At 59.1% G+C, this 20,607-nt stretch overlaps 1 protein-coding gene across 3 annotated transcripts in view; it reads right to left on the bottom strand.

The window, feature by feature from the left end:
* PRDM16 (PR/SET domain 16) overlaps positions 1-20,607 on the bottom strand; it is a 317,843-nt gene that overhangs the window by 156,157 nt on the left and 141,079 nt on the right. For all 3 annotated transcript variants that reach the window (XM_074334225.2, XM_074334226.2, XM_074334230.2), the window contains exon 3: positions 4,413-4,463. In XM_074334225.2, coding sequence (XP_074190326.2) covers positions 4,413-4,463 — 51 coding nt within the window. The remainder of the gene's footprint in view (positions 1-4,412; positions 4,464-20,607) is intronic.

Below are 20,607 nucleotides of genomic sequence, written 5' to 3'. Positions count from 1 at the left end.
GTGCTCCACTGGTCCAAGCTTCTGATGAGGCACCTTTTCAAGTTTCCAGTCCGAGCCCTACTGATTCGAATTCCTGATTTATTTATTTGGGGGGTGGGGTGGGTGGAGAGGAAAAAAGAAAAAGAAAAAGGCCACTTTCCTTTGTTTGTGTTTTCTCCGGGCTGCACTGTATTAACACGTCCTTCCTTTTCAAGACGGTCAAAGAAAACAAGATAAAGTGGCACAAAGGGAAGGCTACTGGGGTCCTGTGTTTGCCCCTTTTCATATCACCGAAGAGATTGAATCAAAATTCTTTTAGCTGATACCATCTCCCCGGGTGGACTACACTCTTGTTAACGGATAAATTCAAGCCCTCCAGAAAGTCAAAGAATAAATTTAAGCCTTTTGCCAAATGTCTGTCCTATTGGATTTTGATAAGACGGCCATTGAGCCTTAATAATGACTTCCATCCATTTTCAGCGGGCCCTTAACACGGCTCTTTATTCGTCCCCAAAGCCTCTTCGCCCGGCCTTTTTATTACCGGCTCTGGCGGGCTCTCCAGGGAGCGGGGCGACCCGAGTGATGGATGGACAACTCGCTAGATTATCTCCCGCAGATGTTTGCTCTCCAGGAGCCCCGGGCTTTCCCTCTAAGTAAACAGAGACTAAATAGAGCCGGTGGAGGGAGCAGTCCCAGAAGTCCTGGCACCGAGGCTAGAAAAGGCGACGCAGCCTGACCTGCGGCCAAAGTGACTTTGGGGGAAGCTCCTGCAACGCACCCAGGGAGCGCACGGGGCGGTGCAGAGTGGGGGGTGGGGGTGGCGGTGGAGGGGGGAGGGAACCAGGAGGGGCGAGCACGGGTCCAGTCTCATTAGCACCAAAGCCAAGCTGCACAGGCTGCGGAGGACACACGGGGACAGGGACCAGGGACCCTGGAGGACGGAGGATGCAAGAACGCAGGACAGAGGTGGAGAGGGATGTGAGGTACGGAGAAAGGGAAGGGCTGCAGGGATCACAGACGGGGCATTGGAGGTTGGGGGGCGTGGAGGCTGCTCAGAGGCGGGGCGTGCGGCCTTGCCAGGCGGTGGCTCCGCCCCTTATGAAGGCGGGGCCAAGCCTGGCGCTTCTTACAGGTGGTGGCTGCTATCACTCCAGAGCCCTGCCCAACCGCCCACCGGCTGTGTCCTGAGTTCGAATCCCACCCGTTCTGGTGATGTGGGCGACTTCCCTGGGCGTGGGTTTTTTCTTCCTGTAAACTCTGAACAAATGGATTCTTCAGCCCCATCAGCAACCTGGCTCTCGAATACTTAGAATTTAAAACCACAGCGTCCCCACAAAATGTCACATTTTCTGTATATCTCTGTGTCAAGCCACTGATTGAATTCATTAACTTTTGTTACATTTCACTGATGCAGAGAAAGAAGAGAAACATAATGATCCTAATGATGGTACAGACGAAGCTCAGAGACGTCAGCTAACCAGCCCCAGGCCACACAGCCCCCAGCGCTTCTGGACCATATTTTTAAGGCTCACAGACCCGCGAGTCTTTGGGGGCAGAGAGGCCCTGTTCAGCCAGACACAGAAACGACGACTTGGAGTTCACATCCCATTACCAGGGAACCCAGCAAATTCGTTTTTAAAACAGCAGGCCAAGGCAGGTGGAGTTACATTCTGTGATGAACACATGTATCTCCACAGCTGAGTTACCGCCGGCGTGGAAGGCGGGACCTCCTACTTGGAAGAAGGTCAGATGAGTGCTGCACTATCCATCTTTACGGCCCCGTTTACCTCTGCTCACACCTCGCTCAGCCCATCCGCTCGCTCCCTCCCAAAGCAGCAGGCACATCACAGCAGGGTGGGTCCACATCTAAGCACCAGGCTCGGGTTCCGCCATTGCACCAATGTTACCTTGGGCACCCACCCGTCAGTCAAAAGCCCCCAAATGCTGATAACACGGAAGTTCAGCGGGGACTGGGACAGTCCTGGGTTCAGGGGGCAGCAGGCAGAACCCCCTCCAGGGAGCACCCTGGACGACAGCTGGCTGGGAGTCAGGCGCCTGCCCCAAAACAGACGGCAGACAAGACCCCTGTGGTCCTGCTGCCCAACGCTGGCTCCCTGACGCTCGGGGCTGTGGGGTCAGGCCTGTTCTGATGTTGTGCAGAGAGGGACCCCTGGACCCCGGGATGGGCCTTACAAGGGCCTGTGTTCGAGGGGATGCCCATGCACGCTGGGCCGTTGTGGGCAGGGCCCTGGCAGGGCGGCACCTCGCACCCAGCCCACAAGCAGCTCTCAGGAAGAAGGGCCTCTGGACTACGTCAGCTATGGCCCCTCAGGCCCCGCCGCGGCTGCAGGAGGACAGAGGACACCCCTATGCTGTCCTGCCTGCTCGTGTTCTGGTGCAAAAGCAACCAGTGCTTGCCTCCTCACCGCGCTTTCCTTTACATGTGACCTTCCGGCCTTCTGCCTTGACACTTGTGCCCAGGCTGGACGAGTGACTGCCCAGCCTGTCATAGATGCATCGCTCTAACCTCCTGCCAGGCCGCCCACTGTCAGGCGGGAGTCCTGCCCAGGCTTGGACAGTCAGGGTCATAATTGTGGTGGGAAAAATGAAGATTTCACATTTGCTCTGCAAGTTGAGACTGGAGTTGACTGTAGGTCGCTTTTCGTGGGAAGTGAAAATACCTCAATTCTTTAAAATGTGGGTAAGCTGCTTCAGAGCTATCACTACTTTATATCCTTGAAAAAAGTGTGAATTCCTTCCCAGAGGCAGGAAACGGGAAAGGAATGCTGTTGGGATTGACGTCACTTTGAGGAGCAAAGGGCTCAGGCCACCCCTGGGCAGTGGGACGGGGAGTGGACACATTGTCCCGGCGTCTCATCAGACAACAGGCTCCCACGGGGCCAGACACAGACCCTGAGTTATGGAGACGAACGAGGTAAAAAGGGTCACCCTGTCAGAGTTCCTTCAGGAGGTCATTGCGGGGTCAGAAAATGTCTCCCATTGCAACATTTTCTCCAAAATCAATGTGTCTGGTGTGAACCTGGCAGGAAGGGGCAGATCCCCAGTCCGTTCCCGATAACTCTGCTCAGATGGCAGGTCGCATCCTTTACCTATAGGTCTGCTTATATGGCGGGTCCCCATGCCTTACCAATAGGTCCGCCCAGATGGCAGGTCCCCAAGTCCTACCCGCCATAGAGAACGGCACAGAGGCCTAGGCTCCAACCACCAAGCCAGGCACAGAGAGACGCTGTCGGGAGCGAGGGAGGGGCCTTCACCATGACTGGCATGCTCAGCTCGCAGCCTGCCAGCCCCGAGAGCACAGATTCTGTGACTGTGACCCTCAGAACAGAGCACGTGACGAGAGCTGGCTGACCGGTGCTGACGCAGCGCCCCCATCAGCTTGCTGGGCTTCCCCACGCTGCCCGGCACGACGCGTACACGCAAGACGCCAAGTGAGAGAGGAAATGCTACCTCAATTCTACTGAAAACCCCAATGCTGGACCCGCTGCCGTGCGTGAGTGTGGGTGTCTGTGTGTTTGTACGTGTGTGTGTTCGTGTGTAACCACACGTGTGTGCACATGTGCCTGTGTGTACCATGAGTTGTGTCACGCGAGCATGTTTGTTCGTGTGTTTGTGTCACCGCGTGTCGTGTGCCGGTGTTCACATGACGTGTTTGTATGCATGTGTGTAGGGTGTGTGTGCATGTGTGTACATGTGTACGTGCGTGCTCGTGGATGACACAAATTCGATGGAGGCTCTGACGACAGGTGCAGGTTTTGGAGATGATTTCTGGGTCTGATCCCTTCTGCCAGCTGCCTAGCCCACAGCGCGCAGACATAGGTACGTACCTGCCTGTGTGTGCGTGCTTTCCTCTGGGGATGTGTGCATCCTTCAGGCCTAGTTCACCCTGGGGTCTTTTAGAGCTAATGTCTGTCAATCAGCTATTATCCGTCACCAGCCAGCACAGTAGCAAACGACATCCACGTTGCCACTTTCTCTTGCCTAACAGGCTGCTTACTGAGCGCCCTGCCCAGGCCCTCTTTGGAGGCTGAGTACAGCAAAAGGCTTTGCTGAACCTGCAGCCAATCGTGTTTTTTACTCCCTACCGGCTTTTCATGTGAGTTTCCAGTGAAGATAGTGAAATAAACACAACCTGCGTTTATTTAATTGCATGCATCACCTGGGATCCCCGCAGGTACAGGGCTCTACTCGGTTCCCAGGAGCCAGGGGTGCTCAGTGAGGTGACCCCTACCTGCCCACACGATGAAAGTCAGCCCCGTCCTCATTACAGAGTCACTGTTTTGTACACGCGTGGGGCTGCAGATAACGATCAATCGTGCATTGCCTGCTCGGCCACCGGCCCGACTACACACACGCTAGCACAGGGACGCACATGACCGAGGCAAGAGAAAGCGTGGAACCAGCTCTCCTACCTTTTGGATGCAGCCTTCCTGTGACGACACTTCTGCATCAGTCAGCATTTGCTGCAAAACAATTTTGAAAGGCGTTGTTAGTTGCTGGCAGAATGCAGTTCTCAAGCCACCGTGGGCTGTAAGTCATGGGGGCAGATGGAATGTCCTCTGAAATACAGAGGGTACAACCCAGCAACTTCTCCATAATCTGAAAGAAAGGGCCCTGGGGAGAACTGGGGTCCTTCATTCTGACAGGGTCTCCCCATTTGTTGAGAACGGCAAGGAACCCCCCCAGGGATGTGACCTCTCTGGAAAGGCAGCTGGGTCCTTATGGGGACGGAGCCATCCTGTGGCGCTCACCCTGATCCTTCAGTAACTGGGTGGAGACACACACGTATTATCAGAAACAGTTCAATAGGAGGAGCATGAACACGTTCTGAAACATGCCAACGAGTGTTCTGCTGTTTCCTCTGAGTTCCACCCGCACACAAGCTCCCACGTTTGGAAGCGATCGTGCCCATGTGGTGTGCAGCCAGGGTCGGCACGAGGCCACTCCATCCGACTGCATGGACACAGGCGTGAGAGAGAGAATGGCCAAAGTTCCAGCCATTCCGGGGTTTTCTTCCACACTTTGGACTTGGAGCTTTCCTTGGCTCAGCTCTGCAGAGCTGTAGCATTTTGCCTGGCAGGCGGCTCCTCTTAAAAACCACTGGGTTCCACCCCAGAGGGGCGGCCTTTCAGGGACGGGTCCCAGAGTGCTTTCTAAGCTAAGCAAACTGACAAATTAGCTGTATAAATGGGGTTTTCCCTTCTGGATCGAAAGTGCGTGGACACGTATAGAAATTGGAACGTCATTTCCTTAAGAATAGAAACTGAGATTGAGACTAATATTTTAAAAATAAAGCGAGAAATGGTGTCAAATCCAGGGGTTTCATTTCCCCTCCCCTTAAAAGCACACCAGTGCCTTTTCCAATTACCAGCGTGGAGCACGGGGCCCACCAGTGCCCACGCGGGCAGTGAAAGGACAAGGGTGCTACGTTCCAAAACACTGGCCAGTCTGCCCGGCTCAGCTGTAATAACAATAAGTCATATTTTTAAATGTTGAGAATTCTAACCAATTGGGGATTTTATGTTTCTTTTAATAGATTCTGAAATTGTGGTTTGGAAAGCGACTATAAGTGCAAAGAGAGAATTAGAAAAAGGTGAACGGCGCAGCAGAGAAGCTGGGAAGGTCCCTCAGGAGCATCTGCAGAGACCATGTCACCTGGTGTCCTGTCCCCACTGGGTCTGTGTGGACAGGCCCCCGTGGGAGATTAGCCTCGGAGGCCGGGAGCTGAGTTCAGCCAGGGGGCAGGCCTGTTTTTCTGCCCTCTCATCTGCTTTTCAGTCTCAAATCCAGAGCTGAGAAGACTGGCGAAGCTATCCGTCTACACCAAGACAGGAGGGAGTGAGGCTGACTGTCTGTGGCTTCAGGAAAGGGCCGAGCTCACCAGTGTCCAAAAGCCAGTGAGGGCCATCCAGCGCCCCCTCCAGACCCTGAGGACAGAGCTGGACCACTGTCCTGCTGTAGGCTGACCAGGCCTGCTCCCTGGACTCAGTCACAACCAGAGACGGAGACCTTTATCAGTGTAGCCCAGAACTGGGGGCTCCTGGCTGGGTCACGGGGTCCCCTGAACTGGGTGGAGTTCTGTGGTTCATTCACCTGCCCCTTATGGAGGGGGCGGCTTGAACCAGCCCTCAGGGCCGAGGACGTAACCACACGAGGGGTGTCCATCAGAACAACCTCCGTTCCTAGGATCCCCGCCTCCGCTGAGTCGTGTCCACTGTGACTGAGGCACCAAGCTGTGCTGAACCAGGAAGTGGCCCCCTTGGGGCCGTGGTGGCACTCATGCCTCACCCGCCTTTCACCCCACTGAGTTCAGTCAGAGAAGGCCCCCATTCAATACCGCCACCGATGAGGCCTGGGCCACCCAACCTGGCCAGATGCCACTCGTCACCCTGCGGCTGCTGGGGACCATTCCCAGGGAAGGGGCTTACGGGACCCTCATGCACCGACGCCGACATGCAGTTGCCTTGTAAAGCCCGGGAGCGCCTGCTGAATACGTCACGGTGCCACGTGGCCTTTCCTGGCTGCGGCCAGGCCGGCTTGGTCACACTCCCTCGGGGCCACACATGGACTTCGGGCACCCAGAGACGCCACCTGTGGGAGGGCGTGTTCAGTAGTGTGACGTGCCCCACGGTACCTACGGCCACGCTGGAGGAGTGACGAGCTCTCGGTACCGGCAGCCGCGCTGGAGGCAGAGCTCCGAGCCTGACCTGACTCCAGCCGGCGGCCCAGGCCACAGGCCCAGGTCGGGCGCGCCCCATCCCACGCGGCTCCAGGGCCCCCGAGAGCTGGGGAGCTGGGCTGGGGCGCCTCCCCGAGCTTCCTGCTGAGCCCCACGTCGCTGAAACACCACGGATGCAGACGCGAGTTTAACGCTGGGCGGAAACCACAACCGGCCTTCCCAGCCCCGCCTGCTTCTCAGCTACGTTATTGAAGAGCATCTTCAATAACGAAGGGGTCCCCAGGGAAGTCAGTGCCATCTGCACAGGCGACATTGCCGATGGGACTGGGCCTCCTGAGCCCCGAGGCCAGTCACTGCTCACCTCTCACATCCGTCCGGTAGCCTGGTCCGGAGCCCGGATGTGCCCCGATGCGCCCGGCCGTGCCCCGATGTGCCCGGATGCGCCCAGACGTGCCCGGATGCGCCCAGACGTGCCCCGATGCGCCCGGACGTGCCCCGATGTGCCCGGATGCGCCCAGACGTGCCCGGATGCGCCCCGATGTGCCCGGATGTGCCCAGACGTGCCCCGATGCGCCCGGACGTGCCCCGATGTGCCCGGATGCGCCCGGACGTGCCCCGATGTGCCCGGATGCGCCCCGATGTGCCCGGATGCGCCCAGACATGCCCGGATGCGCCCCGATGTGCCCGGATGTGCCCAGACGTGCCCCGATGTGCCCGGATGCGCCCCGATGTGCCCCGATGCGCCCAGCCGTGCCCCGATGTGCCCGGATGCGCCCCGATGTGCCCGGATGCGCCCGGACGTGCCCCGATGCGCCCGGACGTGCCCCGATGAGCCCGGATGCACCCGGACGTGCCCGGATGCGCCCGGACGTGCCCCGATGCGCCCGGACGTGCCCCGATGTGCCCGGATGTGCCCAGACGTGCCCCGATGCGCCCGGACGTGCCCCGATGCGCCCGGATGCGCCCGGACGTGCCCCGATGTGCCCGGATGTGCCCGTGTGGCAGGAGCGAGGTTTGCTGGCCTCTGGTTGGATGACAGCAGGGAGGCCCCGCCTCTTCCGGTGGGAAGAAGGCCTTTGCGGAGGGTCCAGGCCGCGTGCCCAGCTCTCGCCCTCGCGATGTGGAAGATGGGATGGCGCTGCCCCATCAGTCCGCGGAGGGTCATCCAGGGGACGCCCGTCAGCGCCGCGGCCCCAGTCTGTCTCCCACACCCTGCACACGGGGCCCGCGGTGGGGAGCCGCCCCGCCCCCACCCCCCCCTTGACTGGAGTGCGTGCCGTCCCTGCCGAGTTTCCGCTGGCTGTGTCTTCAGGGTGACTTCTGCTGGCCTTGACCTTCTTTTCTCCCGGCTCCCCGTGACCCTGTTCATCGAGAGGTGGCAGTTGTGATCACCGAGCGGTTCTGAAGTTTGCAGGCCGTCACAGATGTCACCTTGGCCGGCTCACCAGCACTGGATAGTGTCCCAGGAAAATGCAGCTGTGGTCATTTCACTGCGGGGGTCAGAGTTTCCTTCAGGCCAGTGACGCTTGCGACCGGCCAGGAGGGCAGAGGCAGGTCTCTCTCCTCCGAGGGCCCAGCGGCTGTCCTGGAGCTCTGTCCCACCCCACAAGGAGCTAGGACTCTGCTGCACGGAGGCCGGGCCGCAGGAGGAGGACGTGGGGAGTGTCCCCGGGCAGGAGGCCGCGACCCGGACGGAGGCAGCTGTGAGCCTGCCTGCTCGACCGCAGACAAGGCACCGCACAGTAGCCGCTCTCTGAGGCGGCACAGCTCGCGTCCCCAGGGTGGGGAGCCCGATGGCCCTTCGTGTAGCCTGGTTCCTGCAGGCTCCTGACCTGCGTCCGAGACACACGCAGGGACCACTCCTGACTCACTGAGAAACCCTTGGTCAGAAGCCAACGCGGGACCTTCTGAGCAGAGCCAGAGCAGCCACTCCCCATGGCGCTCAGAGGACGGGCACATCATGGGCCCCGATGGCCCCTTCCCCCCAGATCATTGCTGTCCCTCAACACAGCCAGCCGCTGGTCAGGCCTAAGTGCGCCCCACAGGCCAGAACCACTGGCCTTGCTCAGAGGCTGAGCGTGGCCAAATGGGACGGAGCATCTCGGGAGACCCCTCAGTCACTGTGTCAGGCCCTTCTGTCCACCACAGCCCGGCAAGGTCTGTGCACAGGCTCAGTGACAGCTCCCACCCACCCAGGAGCCTGTGGTCAGATGGGGACAGAGACATGGTGTTCAAATCACACGGTCCCCAAGGGGTCAAGCTGCTATGCACGACACACCAAGCAAGAGAGGACAGACAGAATCGTGTGCATCGGTGCAGGGCAGGACCAGGCGGGACCAGGCCGGACCAGGAGCTCCTGGGCTCTCTTCACTGCTCCCCTCAGCTTGGACCTCAGCTTCTTTCGGGCCATGGGCTGTGGGCAGTTAGGCAGTGTGGCCGCCGAAAGCATAGCTGTAGGACCACAGGTGAGCAGGGAAGACCCCCACCCTGTCACGAGATGCAGAAAGAAGTGGACGATAGTCTCAACCTGCCCCATGCTGTCCCACCCCCACCCCCGTCACCAAGAGGAAGCCGGTGTGATGACTTTAAAGAAGGAAGTACCTTCCTGCAAAGAGAGGGTCTCAGTTGGGTTCCGGAACCCCCTGTTCCGGAAGCTTCTCTTTGCCGCTCCTGTTTACCAGCCCGCCTTGGCAGGTACGCACATCAATACCTCTTCACCCACCATTGACCTTGGTGGACACCCGCCGGACGCACCCCTTCTGGAGCCTCTCAGCCCTGGCCTTTCCCCTGCCAAGGCTGCACTTTGCTGAAATACGTCTTTATTCTGCTAGCTGAGCCCTCAGCACACGCGTCGCTGGCTGGCCGGCTGTTGGCAGTGGCTGTGGCCGCTCTCAACCCCATCTCCACACCCCGGCACAAGTATTAGGTGTGTTTTGATTAAGCATTTTAGCCAAAAAAGCGAGGTTTGACCTCCGGCATTTTGCTTCTTTCGCGGGTATCAGTGCCAGGACTGAACTAAGTGGGGTTGGTCAAAACATCTTTTTTGACTCTTAAAATAAATACCCTCTGTTCTCCAAAGAGTCAGCCCAAAGTAGACGTACAGACATCTCATACACTCACAGCTCTGGAGCTCTGGCGTGTCCCCCGAGGGGGGCTAAGCTTTCTGGTCGGTGTCACAAATGGATCCCAGAAGGTTTCTCTCCCTTCAAAATAATCTGTTATTAAAGTATCTGAAAACATACCTACAGGAGGAAACCAGACAGAGCCTGGCCTTGTGGCTTCCAAAACCAGAGAGAAGCGAATGAAACTCCCCCCACCCCCTAATCTGGCCTGTGGCCCCAGAGGTCGCCAAAGGCTGTCGTTTATTGACCTCTTACCCTTGGCCTTAAAGCCCAGATTTCTCTCTAACCTGCTTTTCCCTTGTCCTGTGCTGAAGTCACCTCTTCCTGCCCGAAGCTGTGAGTCTGGGCCTAGAAGTAACTGAAAGCTGGTTAATCCAAGGTCCCTCCCATTGAAGAAGCCACCACGGGCAGTGGTCAGGGCTGTCTGTGTGGGTCACTCGGGGGTGTCAGGAAAGGAGGCCTGGGTCCCCAGTGCTTGTTGGAGACCCCCCCACCCCCAAGCCATCTCTGAGCCTCGCTCTGCTAACCTCTGGGAGCCTGAGGGCCACCGGGGCTCAGGGTCTTGCTGGAGACACAGTCTGAGCAGAGGGATCAAGACCGAGGCTGGTGGGCAGCTGCTTTGGCCCCCGTGGCCTGCCCTCTGCGGAGAGTTTCACATCCAACTGAATAGTGCCCGCAAAATGAGCCGACGATCAGAACTTCCGGAACCACCGAGTTTCAGGCCCGTCTCGTTCTTGGCAAAGGGTGCCCACAGCCCCACGTGCACCGCCTGCCTTTCGGGGAAGATGGAGATTCTAAAGAACAATGAATGCTCAGCCTTAATTTTCTGTCCAAATCAAAGTGTGACCGTGACCGCCACTGTCCCTGGTGTAAATGCTGCATTCGCGTTGTGATAGCAACAGTAGCAGCAGAGGTGACAGGTGACGACAGCAGAGCCAACCTTCCTGGGGGCCCCGATGTGGGGGTCCATCCCAGGCACCTGGATGGAGGATCTCTTTTACTTCCGACAACAGCCCTGTGGGCCACGAGCTATCGTTACCTTGCCTTACAGATAGGGAGCAGAGGCTGGGGAGCCGGAGCCACAGGCCAAAGGTCAAGAAGCTGCTAAGGGAGGAGGCCGCGGTCAGATTGCGGCTCCTGACTCTGGATTCTGCTTGGGGGGGCCAGGAGGCTGTTGGGTAGTGAGTCCAGGGAAACAAGCCACATGGCGTCCCTTCCGACCGGACTCACACCTGAACCCTGGCCAGGACCCTCCCGGGCGAGGGCGCTCCCCACAGCCGGGCCCTTGGCTCATGGCCCGTGAGCTCGAGCCGAGCTGGGTGGCGTCCCACTGGCAGCTGGGACAGGAACCATGAAGGGTATTAGTCACCACCGGCCACTCTGGCTCCGGGAGCAAAAGCTCCCATGGTGTTGACACAAACTCTTGAGCTCTCAACTGGGAGCGGGTAATATTTATTTATTTTTTGCATTAAAAAAAAAAAAATCCAGCTTGGCTGTGTTTGAGCTACAGAAATGATTTTTTTGAAAGGCGCCTTGGACACTGTTTTTAGCTTTTATGCCTAAACAGATACTTCTCAGTTCTTTCAAGTGAGATCTATCCAATGAATGGAGGCTCTCTCTTTACTCCTAAGAAAAATATTTACACAGTCAAGTATGGCACGAAAAGGACCCAGGCTCCTTCAGAGAGCCCATCCCCGAAACGCATGTGGGTCTCCCCACGGCTGTTTACATTCCCAGCCCGACCTCTTCCCCGCCCTCACCTCCCCTCCCCTCCCCAAGGCATTTCCCAAGCATCCCACAGGACCCCGGAGTCAGGGGTTTGCACACGGATTCCTTACTGAGAGCCCACACGGTGTCCGGTGTCCGATATGAGGACACAGCCCTGCGTGAATGACAGCAAAATGCCACCATCCCAAGCCTCTTTATTGGCCAACAAGAAAACCCAGGCTACTCTGCCGGGGACCGTGCAAGGAGCCAGTACAGACCCCCCACTGGTCTGCTTTTCCCAGATGCATCCCCAGCCCTGTGCTCTCCGGACCTGTCTGGAGTGTGGCCACCCCTGCTGCTTTGCCCTGGATGCAAGGACTAACGGTGGGGTACACGGCTGTGTCCTGGCCAGCATGGCCTTGCTCAGGCCCAGAATCTCCAGGCACGGTTTGCCCACCGTCAGATGTGCTCGGAACAGTCCGTTTGCTGGCGGTCTCCGTCCATGGGCACGCAGCCCTCTACCTGGACCCCCGGCCCCACCCATGGCCATCTGGTGCCTGCATCCCCCTCTCTGCAGAATGAATGACTGAATGAGTGAAGGAATGAATTCTTTGCCTTTCCCCAAGTCTTGTCCTCTCCAGGTTATATGGTCTAGTTTTACCTAGGTCCCCCTCGGGCAGGGTGGCAGCACCCTTCACACACACCCTTCACACACCTTGTGCCCGCTGCCCCATGGGAGATGCCTTGGAGACATTTAAAAATCTCTCGAAACAGCACTCATTCTGCTGCTAGCTACTTAGGGGCAGAGGCAATGGGGCGAACCTCCCTCCTTCAACGACAGGAACTTGAAGAACATGGAAGCCCTGCAGATTCCTGCTGAGAACCACGTAGCAAGGGTGCTTCTGCGAGCAGGAATCTTGAAACAGGAAGTAGGGTGGAGGGGGGCAGAGGAAGGGAGGGGCCGAGACCTGGGGTGGTTTGTGCACAGGTGGGGCAGGGAGCAAACCAGCATGCTCCGAAGATGGGAGGGGGCCGCAGGCTTTGGAAAGGCCCTGGGGCTCTGCAGTGGGCGTCTTTGTGATGGTGTGGTTCTATTTGCCTCTGAGGGTGAATAGGGACCAGGCTGCTGGCAAGACAGAGGGATGAGTGCAGGGCCGGGAGTGAGGGCAGAAGTGGGGTCTGCAGGGTGGGGCAGGAAAGGGCGGCCTTGTATAAACCCTGGCCCCTAAGTGGCTGCAGTCTGCATGGCTGGTGCACGGAACACGCGGGGCATCTTCCCTGCCCACAGGCTGCTGGCCCCTGGTTCCCACCCTCAGCTGGGACCTATCGGAGGCTGCCCAAACGAACCACAGTGAGATGAAGCAGAGGGCTGGGCAGTATTTGGCTCACACTAATGCATTAGAACTCAGAACCAGCTGCTGTGGAAGGGCCGTGGTTACTCTCGCTTTACAGATGAGGAAGAGGCTCAGAGAGGGAGAGTAACCATCCATGTGTGCACAGCTGGCGAGGGTAGACACGGGGCTAAAGCTGCAGGCCCTGCAAGGACCAAGGTGAGCAGGGCTCGAGGGGTGGGGCAGGGAAGGAGGGCAGGCGCTGCAGCCCCTCTCCCAAGGAAAGACTGCCGGCTGCACAGGTGTGGGCCTCCCTGGCCTCTCACCCTAGGCCTCCCGGTGTCCAGCAGACTGCGCTTCCCACCTCCAAGGCATCTTCCTGACAAGGCCCCCAGAGAAATAAAGGGGATGCCACCAGCCCAGGGGCTCCCCAGCGATCTTCCAACCTGGAAGCTACCTTGTTAGTGGCTCAGCTCCTTAGCTGACCTCAAATGACCCCCAAGCTGACAGCAAGTCCCTGGTCTCCAAGCCAGAGTCACAGAGGCAGTGGCTGCTGGGAGCCCTCTGGATGGGGTACCCCTCTCACTTTCGCTAACTCCTGGCCTGGGCAGCAGCCCAGCCAGGCCCCTCCAGGGCCTTCTCCCCAGGCTCCCTGAGTTGTGTTCCAGGAGACAAGTAGGCACAGGGTGGTCTCCTTAGCCCCCCCAGCCTTTGCTCCCTGCATGTAATGCCATGGGGACATGTGGTGTCGGGGCAGGACTCAGCTGACCACCTCCCCTTGGGGCTGTAGTCGTTGGCGGCGGGGAGGAGAGAGGTGCGGGTTGCAAGGATTCTCCGCCTCTATGCACTGCCCCCCAAAGGTGCCCCTTCTCAGAGAGGACAGAGCTGGAGACCCCTAGCTTAGACACCCCAACCCCTGGAGTGTCTGAGCCAGTCCAACCGTGGCTTTGAATTCTCCCCCAGGCTGAGAACAGGCTCCTGCGTGCACTGGGCAGCCCCAGATCTCAGGGCCCCACCCCACAGATGCTGCTCAGACCTCTCTGTCACCCTTTGCTGAATGGGTAGCCGGGGACCCGCCCTGACCCAGCCAGGAAGCCCCAGAGCAGGGCCGGTCTCTGGGGTCCTGTGTTGCTGGGACCCCTGCCCTCTTCCCCTGGCCTCAGTGGGAGCTCTGTCCTGGGGGCTGTGTGGGGAGCTGAGCTCCTGGGCAGAGAGACCACGCTGGCACCCAGGCCTGTGAGGGTGCCAGCAAGGCAGTGGGTGGGCAGGACCTGGCAGGGGCAGGCCGCCCGCCTGTTCCCCCTTGTCAGCAGTCGCAGCATAGACTCCCCAGCCCCTTCCGTGTCAGGCAGCATGTGCGGGCTGAGCCCAGCAGGTCTCCACAGGCCCTCGTCCCAAGGACACGCGTGTCCAGTGTCCCACCCAGCCCTCAGTGGACAGCTCCCGCCTCTTGCTTCCGGAAAATTGATGTCCCTGGAGGAAGTGCATGTCAGTCAGGATCAGGGGACGCATGGCACTTCCAGCATGTGACTGATGCTGAACCATAACTGTGGGCCTCAGAAAGGGAAACGTGGGGCACCCGGGGCCTGGGCATGATGCCCCGGGAGCCAGGAGAAACTTCTGCACACGCTGTGTTCCTGGGTCAGGGCACAGCCTCCTTCTGAGGTGTGGCCTCCGAGAAGAGGAGCCAGGAGCGGGAAGGGGCCATGTGGCCTGGGCCACACCAGACCCTGCAGAAGGGGTCCCTGTGGGGGGGGGTAGGGGGAGCGTGGGGGGAGGAGTGTGTATATGGGTGTATGTGGGTGTGTGAGGGTGTGTGTGGGGGGGGAGTGGGGGGGATTTGGGGGGTACGTGTATGTGTTAGGGGTGTGTGGGGGGGCATGAGTGTGGGGGAGGGTGGGGGAGGGACTGCCCAGGCAGGGCAAATCCACAGGAAGCCCACGCTCCTTGTGCACAAGCTTGGTGTGGCAAGTTGGTGACTCTAGGTGACACTGAGGAGCTTCACCCACGTCCCTTTGTTTCTGTGCGAACTTGCCCTCCAGCGGCACGTGGGACAAGCTCACCTCAGAGCTCTCCTCACCTTGCTGGCAGCCCCACCCACTGGGTTAGACATCTCCTGAGGTCAAGGCAGGGGCTGAGGCACGGTCGCAGTCCCCAGAGCGGAAACTCAGCTGCAGACACTGGTCGCCATTGACCTAATACAACATCGGGAGTACACGAGCGAATGACGGGCTGCCTGCACGGAGCCGTCCCCGGGCAGCTGTCCGGCCGGCCACTCGCACTCACAGCACAGGTCCCTGGGTGGGCGGCGACCACGATCAGAGTGGGGCTGAGTCACCAGGCTGAGGGTGGTTGGGCCCCGTGCCCAGGGCAATTCTCTGTGACCTTGGGGGCTGGCATGGCGACCATGGTTGCCGTAGACATGCCTGGGCCCCTTCAGGGGCCTGTGCGCTGTGGGGACAGGCACCCGGCCTCAAAGGGCCAGGCGTCTCGGCAGGTGGCTGGAGATCAGACATGGAGGTCCCAAGGGTGCAGGGGCCTCAGGGCCTGGTGGAGGACAGCACGAGAGGCCCCAGCCGATGGAAACCCATCCAGGGTCAAGGCCTTCCCGCCTGACCCCTGACACCAGAAGGCCAGCCCCTCTTGTATTTCCTGCATCAGCGTCCCAGGACTCCGGAGCAGGGGCCCCTCAGTGTGGTCGGTCAGTCACCCTGCTGGAGGGGAGCATGGAGGCCGACGCAGAGGAGCTCCCGTCCCCAGAAGGTGGGGGTGTGTTCGAGGTGAGACACCCCGAAGAGAAAATCAACTTGCCAGCCACACACACACCTCGATTCCAAGTTCCCAGGTCACCCCTAGCTCCCAACACCCCTCTGGACACGGTGATAAATGAATCACAAATGCCGCAAGTCACCAGCTACTGGGAGCACCTGAAAATGCTGCAAAGACCCGAGGCCTCCAAGCTCTGCCAGGCCAGCACGGGGATGACAGGTGCGTGTGCCCAGCCACTCGAAGACAGGACAGACTGTTCTCCAACGTCCCTGCACAGCCGCACCCTCCGCAGCCCCAGAACACTGATTGGCCCTCGCGAGCGTCAGCCCCGCATCCGGGCACACCTGGCTTAAGGTGCTCTGCCCTTCCCCCACTGGCTTCACACACATCCGACACCGAGCTCCACTGACCGCACACCATAGCTGGTTCTCCAAAGCCACGTCTGAACAATGTCCTCCCAGGACCACTGCAGGCCGTTCTGAGGCCACCAGAAGTCCCAGACACAGACCTCCGCCCAGACGCCTCGGCGACAGCCCATCCAGAGACCCTGCTCAGTGACCCTGCACAACCGCTGGTGGACTTGGCACCTTGGAGTCCCCCAAAGGGGAGCTAAAGCACAGGGTCAGTGATGGATCCATGACACACCTGCTTCATTCGCAGCCCTTTTTGGTTATAGAAACGGCCTGCATATCGACAGAATCATTAATGCACTTCTACTTGACACTGTTTATTAAGAGAATCCCGAACAATCGTAAGTGGACAAGAAGGGGCCGTGGCTGCTCTGACACACACGGTCCAGGGGGACACGACTGGGCAGACGCTGACGCCGACCCCCCACCCCCGGGGACCCCCCAGGATTCGGGCTCCTCTTGGGCTGTGAATTCCTACCCCACTTATGGGGCCACCTTTGATTATCTGAAGGTGTGGCAGTCAGAGATCAACCCACATTTCAAAGCAGAACTGAATTTTAATTTTGTTAAAATCGGTGGGCCATACTTTCTGGGGAGAGAGAAACGAGGAAACATGGAAAAGTAGCCACCTGTCGTCAGGGTCCCCCTTGGGGCCATGACCTGGGGGACAAAAGGCCATTCCCGATCAAATTCTGGCCTCACGTAATCCTCACTCTTTAATTATCCGCTCACTCCTTTGCTCAGCAAATATTTGTGGGCTCTTCACTTTTGGGCTCCGTGAGCTTGCCAACCAGTGAAGGCAGAAGGGTCATCATTCCCATTCCTGGGGGCCCTAAAACAGCAGTGACAGTGACAGCAGCTAACAAACACACTGGCTCTGCAAACATGCCATTGTGTTCTTTCATGCTCAGGACCATCCTCCAGTGGTCCCCATTTGTCCCCTGGAATGCTGAGCTCAGAGAGGTTGAGGAACTCATCCAGGTCACACAGCTGGGAATTGGCAGAGCTGCAACCCCCCCCCCCCCAGGTTATGTGGCCTCTGCAGAAATGGTTCCATTTGGTGAAATGGGGGGGGGGGAGAAAGATGACAAATGGGACTTGTGCCTTCCGTCCCACAAGAAATGTCTCCAAAGTGTGGGGAGGAGACAGCGCAGAGCCCGAGAGCCTGAGTTTTGGTCCCAGCTGCTGTGCTAACTCGAGACCACTGTGCGTGGGGCGGTGGGAGGCAGAGAGCCGCCAAACAAGACCGCACACTTTCCTAATGGGACCCAATTACAGCAACAGCTGTGCTGAGGAATTCCGCCCTGATCTGCTGTGGAAACAGGCAGCCCTCAGAACCCTGCATCACCCTTGCAACAGCGGCTGCAGCCTACTGCCCCTGGGGCTGGATTTGCTCTTGGGGACGGGGGTGCAGGAGGAACCAGCACGGCATGGTCAGCCTCCCCACCCCACTCCGCTTTGGATTTCCATGCACATTCCGTGGGCCCCCGTCTGCATTTCCAGCTCAGGGCACCATGTTGGAGGCGCTGCAGAGGGAATTCTGGAGGACTTCCGTGACGGGCAAACCCAGGGTGAGGCTGCCTGCCCTGGAGGATGCCTTGAGGGGTTTCCTGCCTAAGATGGGGTGTCAGCTTTAGTCTCCCCCCTTTGGGAGGCTTCCCAGAGTGAGGGGAGGCCACTGGGGCAGCACCGGGACTGAGTCAGAGCCGGCTCTTGCCCCCTGAGCCCCGGCCGTCCACCCCAGACCCCGTGCGCCCTTGCTAACCGAATAGCTTCAACTCCCTCAGCTGGGCAGTGGAAGGTGGGTACATTGCCCCCGGCAGCCCCAGTGCTGAGAAAGGTGCCAGCAGTGGTGGGGACCCACCAGCTTTCTGACGAGAGCACCAGTCGTGATGCCACTGAACGAGGAACTACCATTCTTGAGGGCGCGTAGGCTCAGGCCAAAATCCTCTTGTGGGGGTGACCTACCGCAAGGAGTCTCGATGATCCGCCACAGAGTGCCCCTCTGGGCTGCCCCGGCCTCCGGCAGGGTCAGTGGGCCACAGTCTGTTTTGGTAGGGCCTGCGAGCTAAGATGGCTTTTACCGTTTTTTAAGGGTTGTGAAAATAAACAATATGGGACAGGGACCGCCTGCGGCGTAGAAAGCCTCAAGCAGTTTCTATCTGTCGACCCCTGGCCGGCGGCAGACACAGAGGATGGACGAAGGACGTCTCCGTGTCCTTGGACAGCGGGTCCAGCAGCAAGTTTTCTGAACATTCCACAGGAAAGGGAGGCTCCGTCGGGCAGGGGGCTCAGCTGTCCTGGGGTGGTTTTGCTCACACTCGGCCAACACCCAATGGCAAAGGAGAACCCCAAGCCGAAGAAATACCGTAAGGTTGTCACTTCACACGCCTCAGGTCTCTGGCCACAGGGAGGTCACCCTGTGGCAGGTGGGAGAGCATGGACAGTGGGCAGCGGCTGTGGCCCGCGACACAGGCAGGCTGAGTTCCCAAGAACACCGGATCCTGCGAACAGCTGCCTGGCCCAGAGCACGTTCTCAGCGGGCCCCCCACCAGGAAAAGTCGTGTGAAATTGGGAGCAGTTTGAATTGTTCTGGTCCTTTTACTTTCCCTTTCCCCCGTTTGTTTTCCAAAGAGCAGAGGCACTAAAATTGTCAGGAAGGAAATCTCAAAACGCCCCTTGGAATTTCTGCCTTGAGCCTCTCCATGTCCTGGATGTTTGGCCTCCAAGACGGGGAGGGGTCCCTTCTGGGGGCAGGTCTAGTGGCCGAGAGGGACTGTGGTCACTGGGCTTCTGGCCCGCAATACGATGGCCCTGCCCCAAGTCCACCAGGCCTAAGGGCTCATGCCGGGAGGCAGTGTGTGTGTGGGGGGTGCGTCCTCACGCCACTTGGGGGTCTGGAATGGCATTCTATCCCCACAGCCACCTGGAGTCAGGAACAGAGCAGCCAAGTTGTCAGTGGAGGCGGCTCTGTCACAAGACCCTCTGCTGGAGAGCTCGGTGACCGAGACCGTCCCCTTGTGATTTCATTTTATGATGATGCTTGTGGTGGCGGCAGGGGGGACCCAGGGGTCCCAGAAGCTACAGGGAGATGTGAGGTCCTGCCGGGGCCACAGTGACACCCTCGCAAGTGCAGAGAACGTGACACCAAGAAAACACAGATTCCAAAGAGCCTGCTTACTGTCCCGACCCCTACACGGTGCCGTTTCCTTCTGCGTCACCCACCACTCCTTGCCTGTCACCGTGTGTGTGATGGTCACCACCGCTCTGAGGACAGGAGCAGCTCGCCCTCCGTCCCGCTCACCCACGCTCTGGGCCCCACGGCTCTCCTGGGCCTGCGTCAGGCAGATGCACACGCCGCTCTCCTCCTTTCTCTCTATTCCTGAGAGCAGAGCGGGACTCTCCCTCTTCATGGCCCCACCCCCTCCCCCACCCCCACCCCCACCCCCACCCCCACCCCCACCCCCACCCCCACCCCCGTCTTCCTGAAGCTGCCAGAAGCAGGACCGGGATTTCTGGTTCACAGGCCCTGCAGGCCACTGGACGGAAACGCTCTGCTCAGTCCTGTGACGGCAGCACGCGTGGCCCTCGGCATGGAGGCCGACAGGGTGGGAGGTGGCTCTCTGATGCTCGTCAGACATGTGGCGTGACTGTCAGTTTAACATGACAAGGTCACCATCTGTCTGCACGACGGACTCAGGAAAATGACCCCCATTAGTGCAGCAGGAAGAGCAGACCTGCAGTGAATGAGCTTCCCCAGGGCCGTCGGGGGACAAGCAGGGCGGCCCCCAGGGGCACCGCAGGTTGCGAGTGTCTCTGTGCGGGACCCCCAGGTGCGCTGTGGGCACTCAGTGCTTCCAGGCAAATGTGTCCACCCAGCCCCAGTGTGGGCAAAAGTGACCTTGGGCAAGCACTGGCCGTGTTTTCAGGAATACTCTTGGACACAGCTGGATTTTGAAAACTATTCTTGGAGCTGGGAGATTTTGGTTGGTGGCATAATTTATTTGCTCTTTCCAGAGACTGAGAAGAGCAGTGAGGCCTGCCAGGCTGTGGGCCACACAAGGGTCTGTTCACGTACTGCCTGGGGTGGGGGGCAGTGTGTCCTGTGCCCAGAGACAGACGGAGGGGCTGGGAGGTGGAGAGAGAGGGGTAGAGACATGGGGGAGAGACAGAGAGAGACGAAAGACAGACCCGGGAGGGGAGACAGAGAGAGAGACAGAGACAGACACAGAGACATAGAGACAAAGGGAGGGAGGGAGGGAGGGAGGGAGGGAGGGAGGGAGGGAGGGAGGGAGGGAGGAGAGAGACAGAGGGGAAGGAGATGGGGAGAGAAAGAGGAGAGAGAGAGAAACAGACATAGAAAGTACACCCAGGAGACCCTGAGCCGCTTGGCATGGGCTCTGGAAAGCTGGGACCAACTGAGGGTGGGTGGGGCCAGGGGACAGAGATGAGGGTGTGGCCAGCAGAAATCGTCGGCACTGTGTGGCTGGCGGCTAGGCTCCTGGGCAAGGACACTCCAAGGTCGTTAAGGACAGGATTCACACATGGACGCCCGGCGGCCTCTCTCGGCCTGTGGTTCCACCACGGGC

This window comes from Rhinolophus sinicus, chromosome 14 (assembly GCF_057876585.1).
Source record: "Rhinolophus sinicus isolate RSI-liver-muscle chromosome 14, RSI-T2T, whole genome shotgun sequence".
Taxonomy (NCBI): Eukaryota; Metazoa; Chordata; class Mammalia; order Chiroptera; family Rhinolophidae; genus Rhinolophus; species Rhinolophus sinicus.
This window is presented reverse-complemented; position numbering and strand designations above follow the sequence as displayed.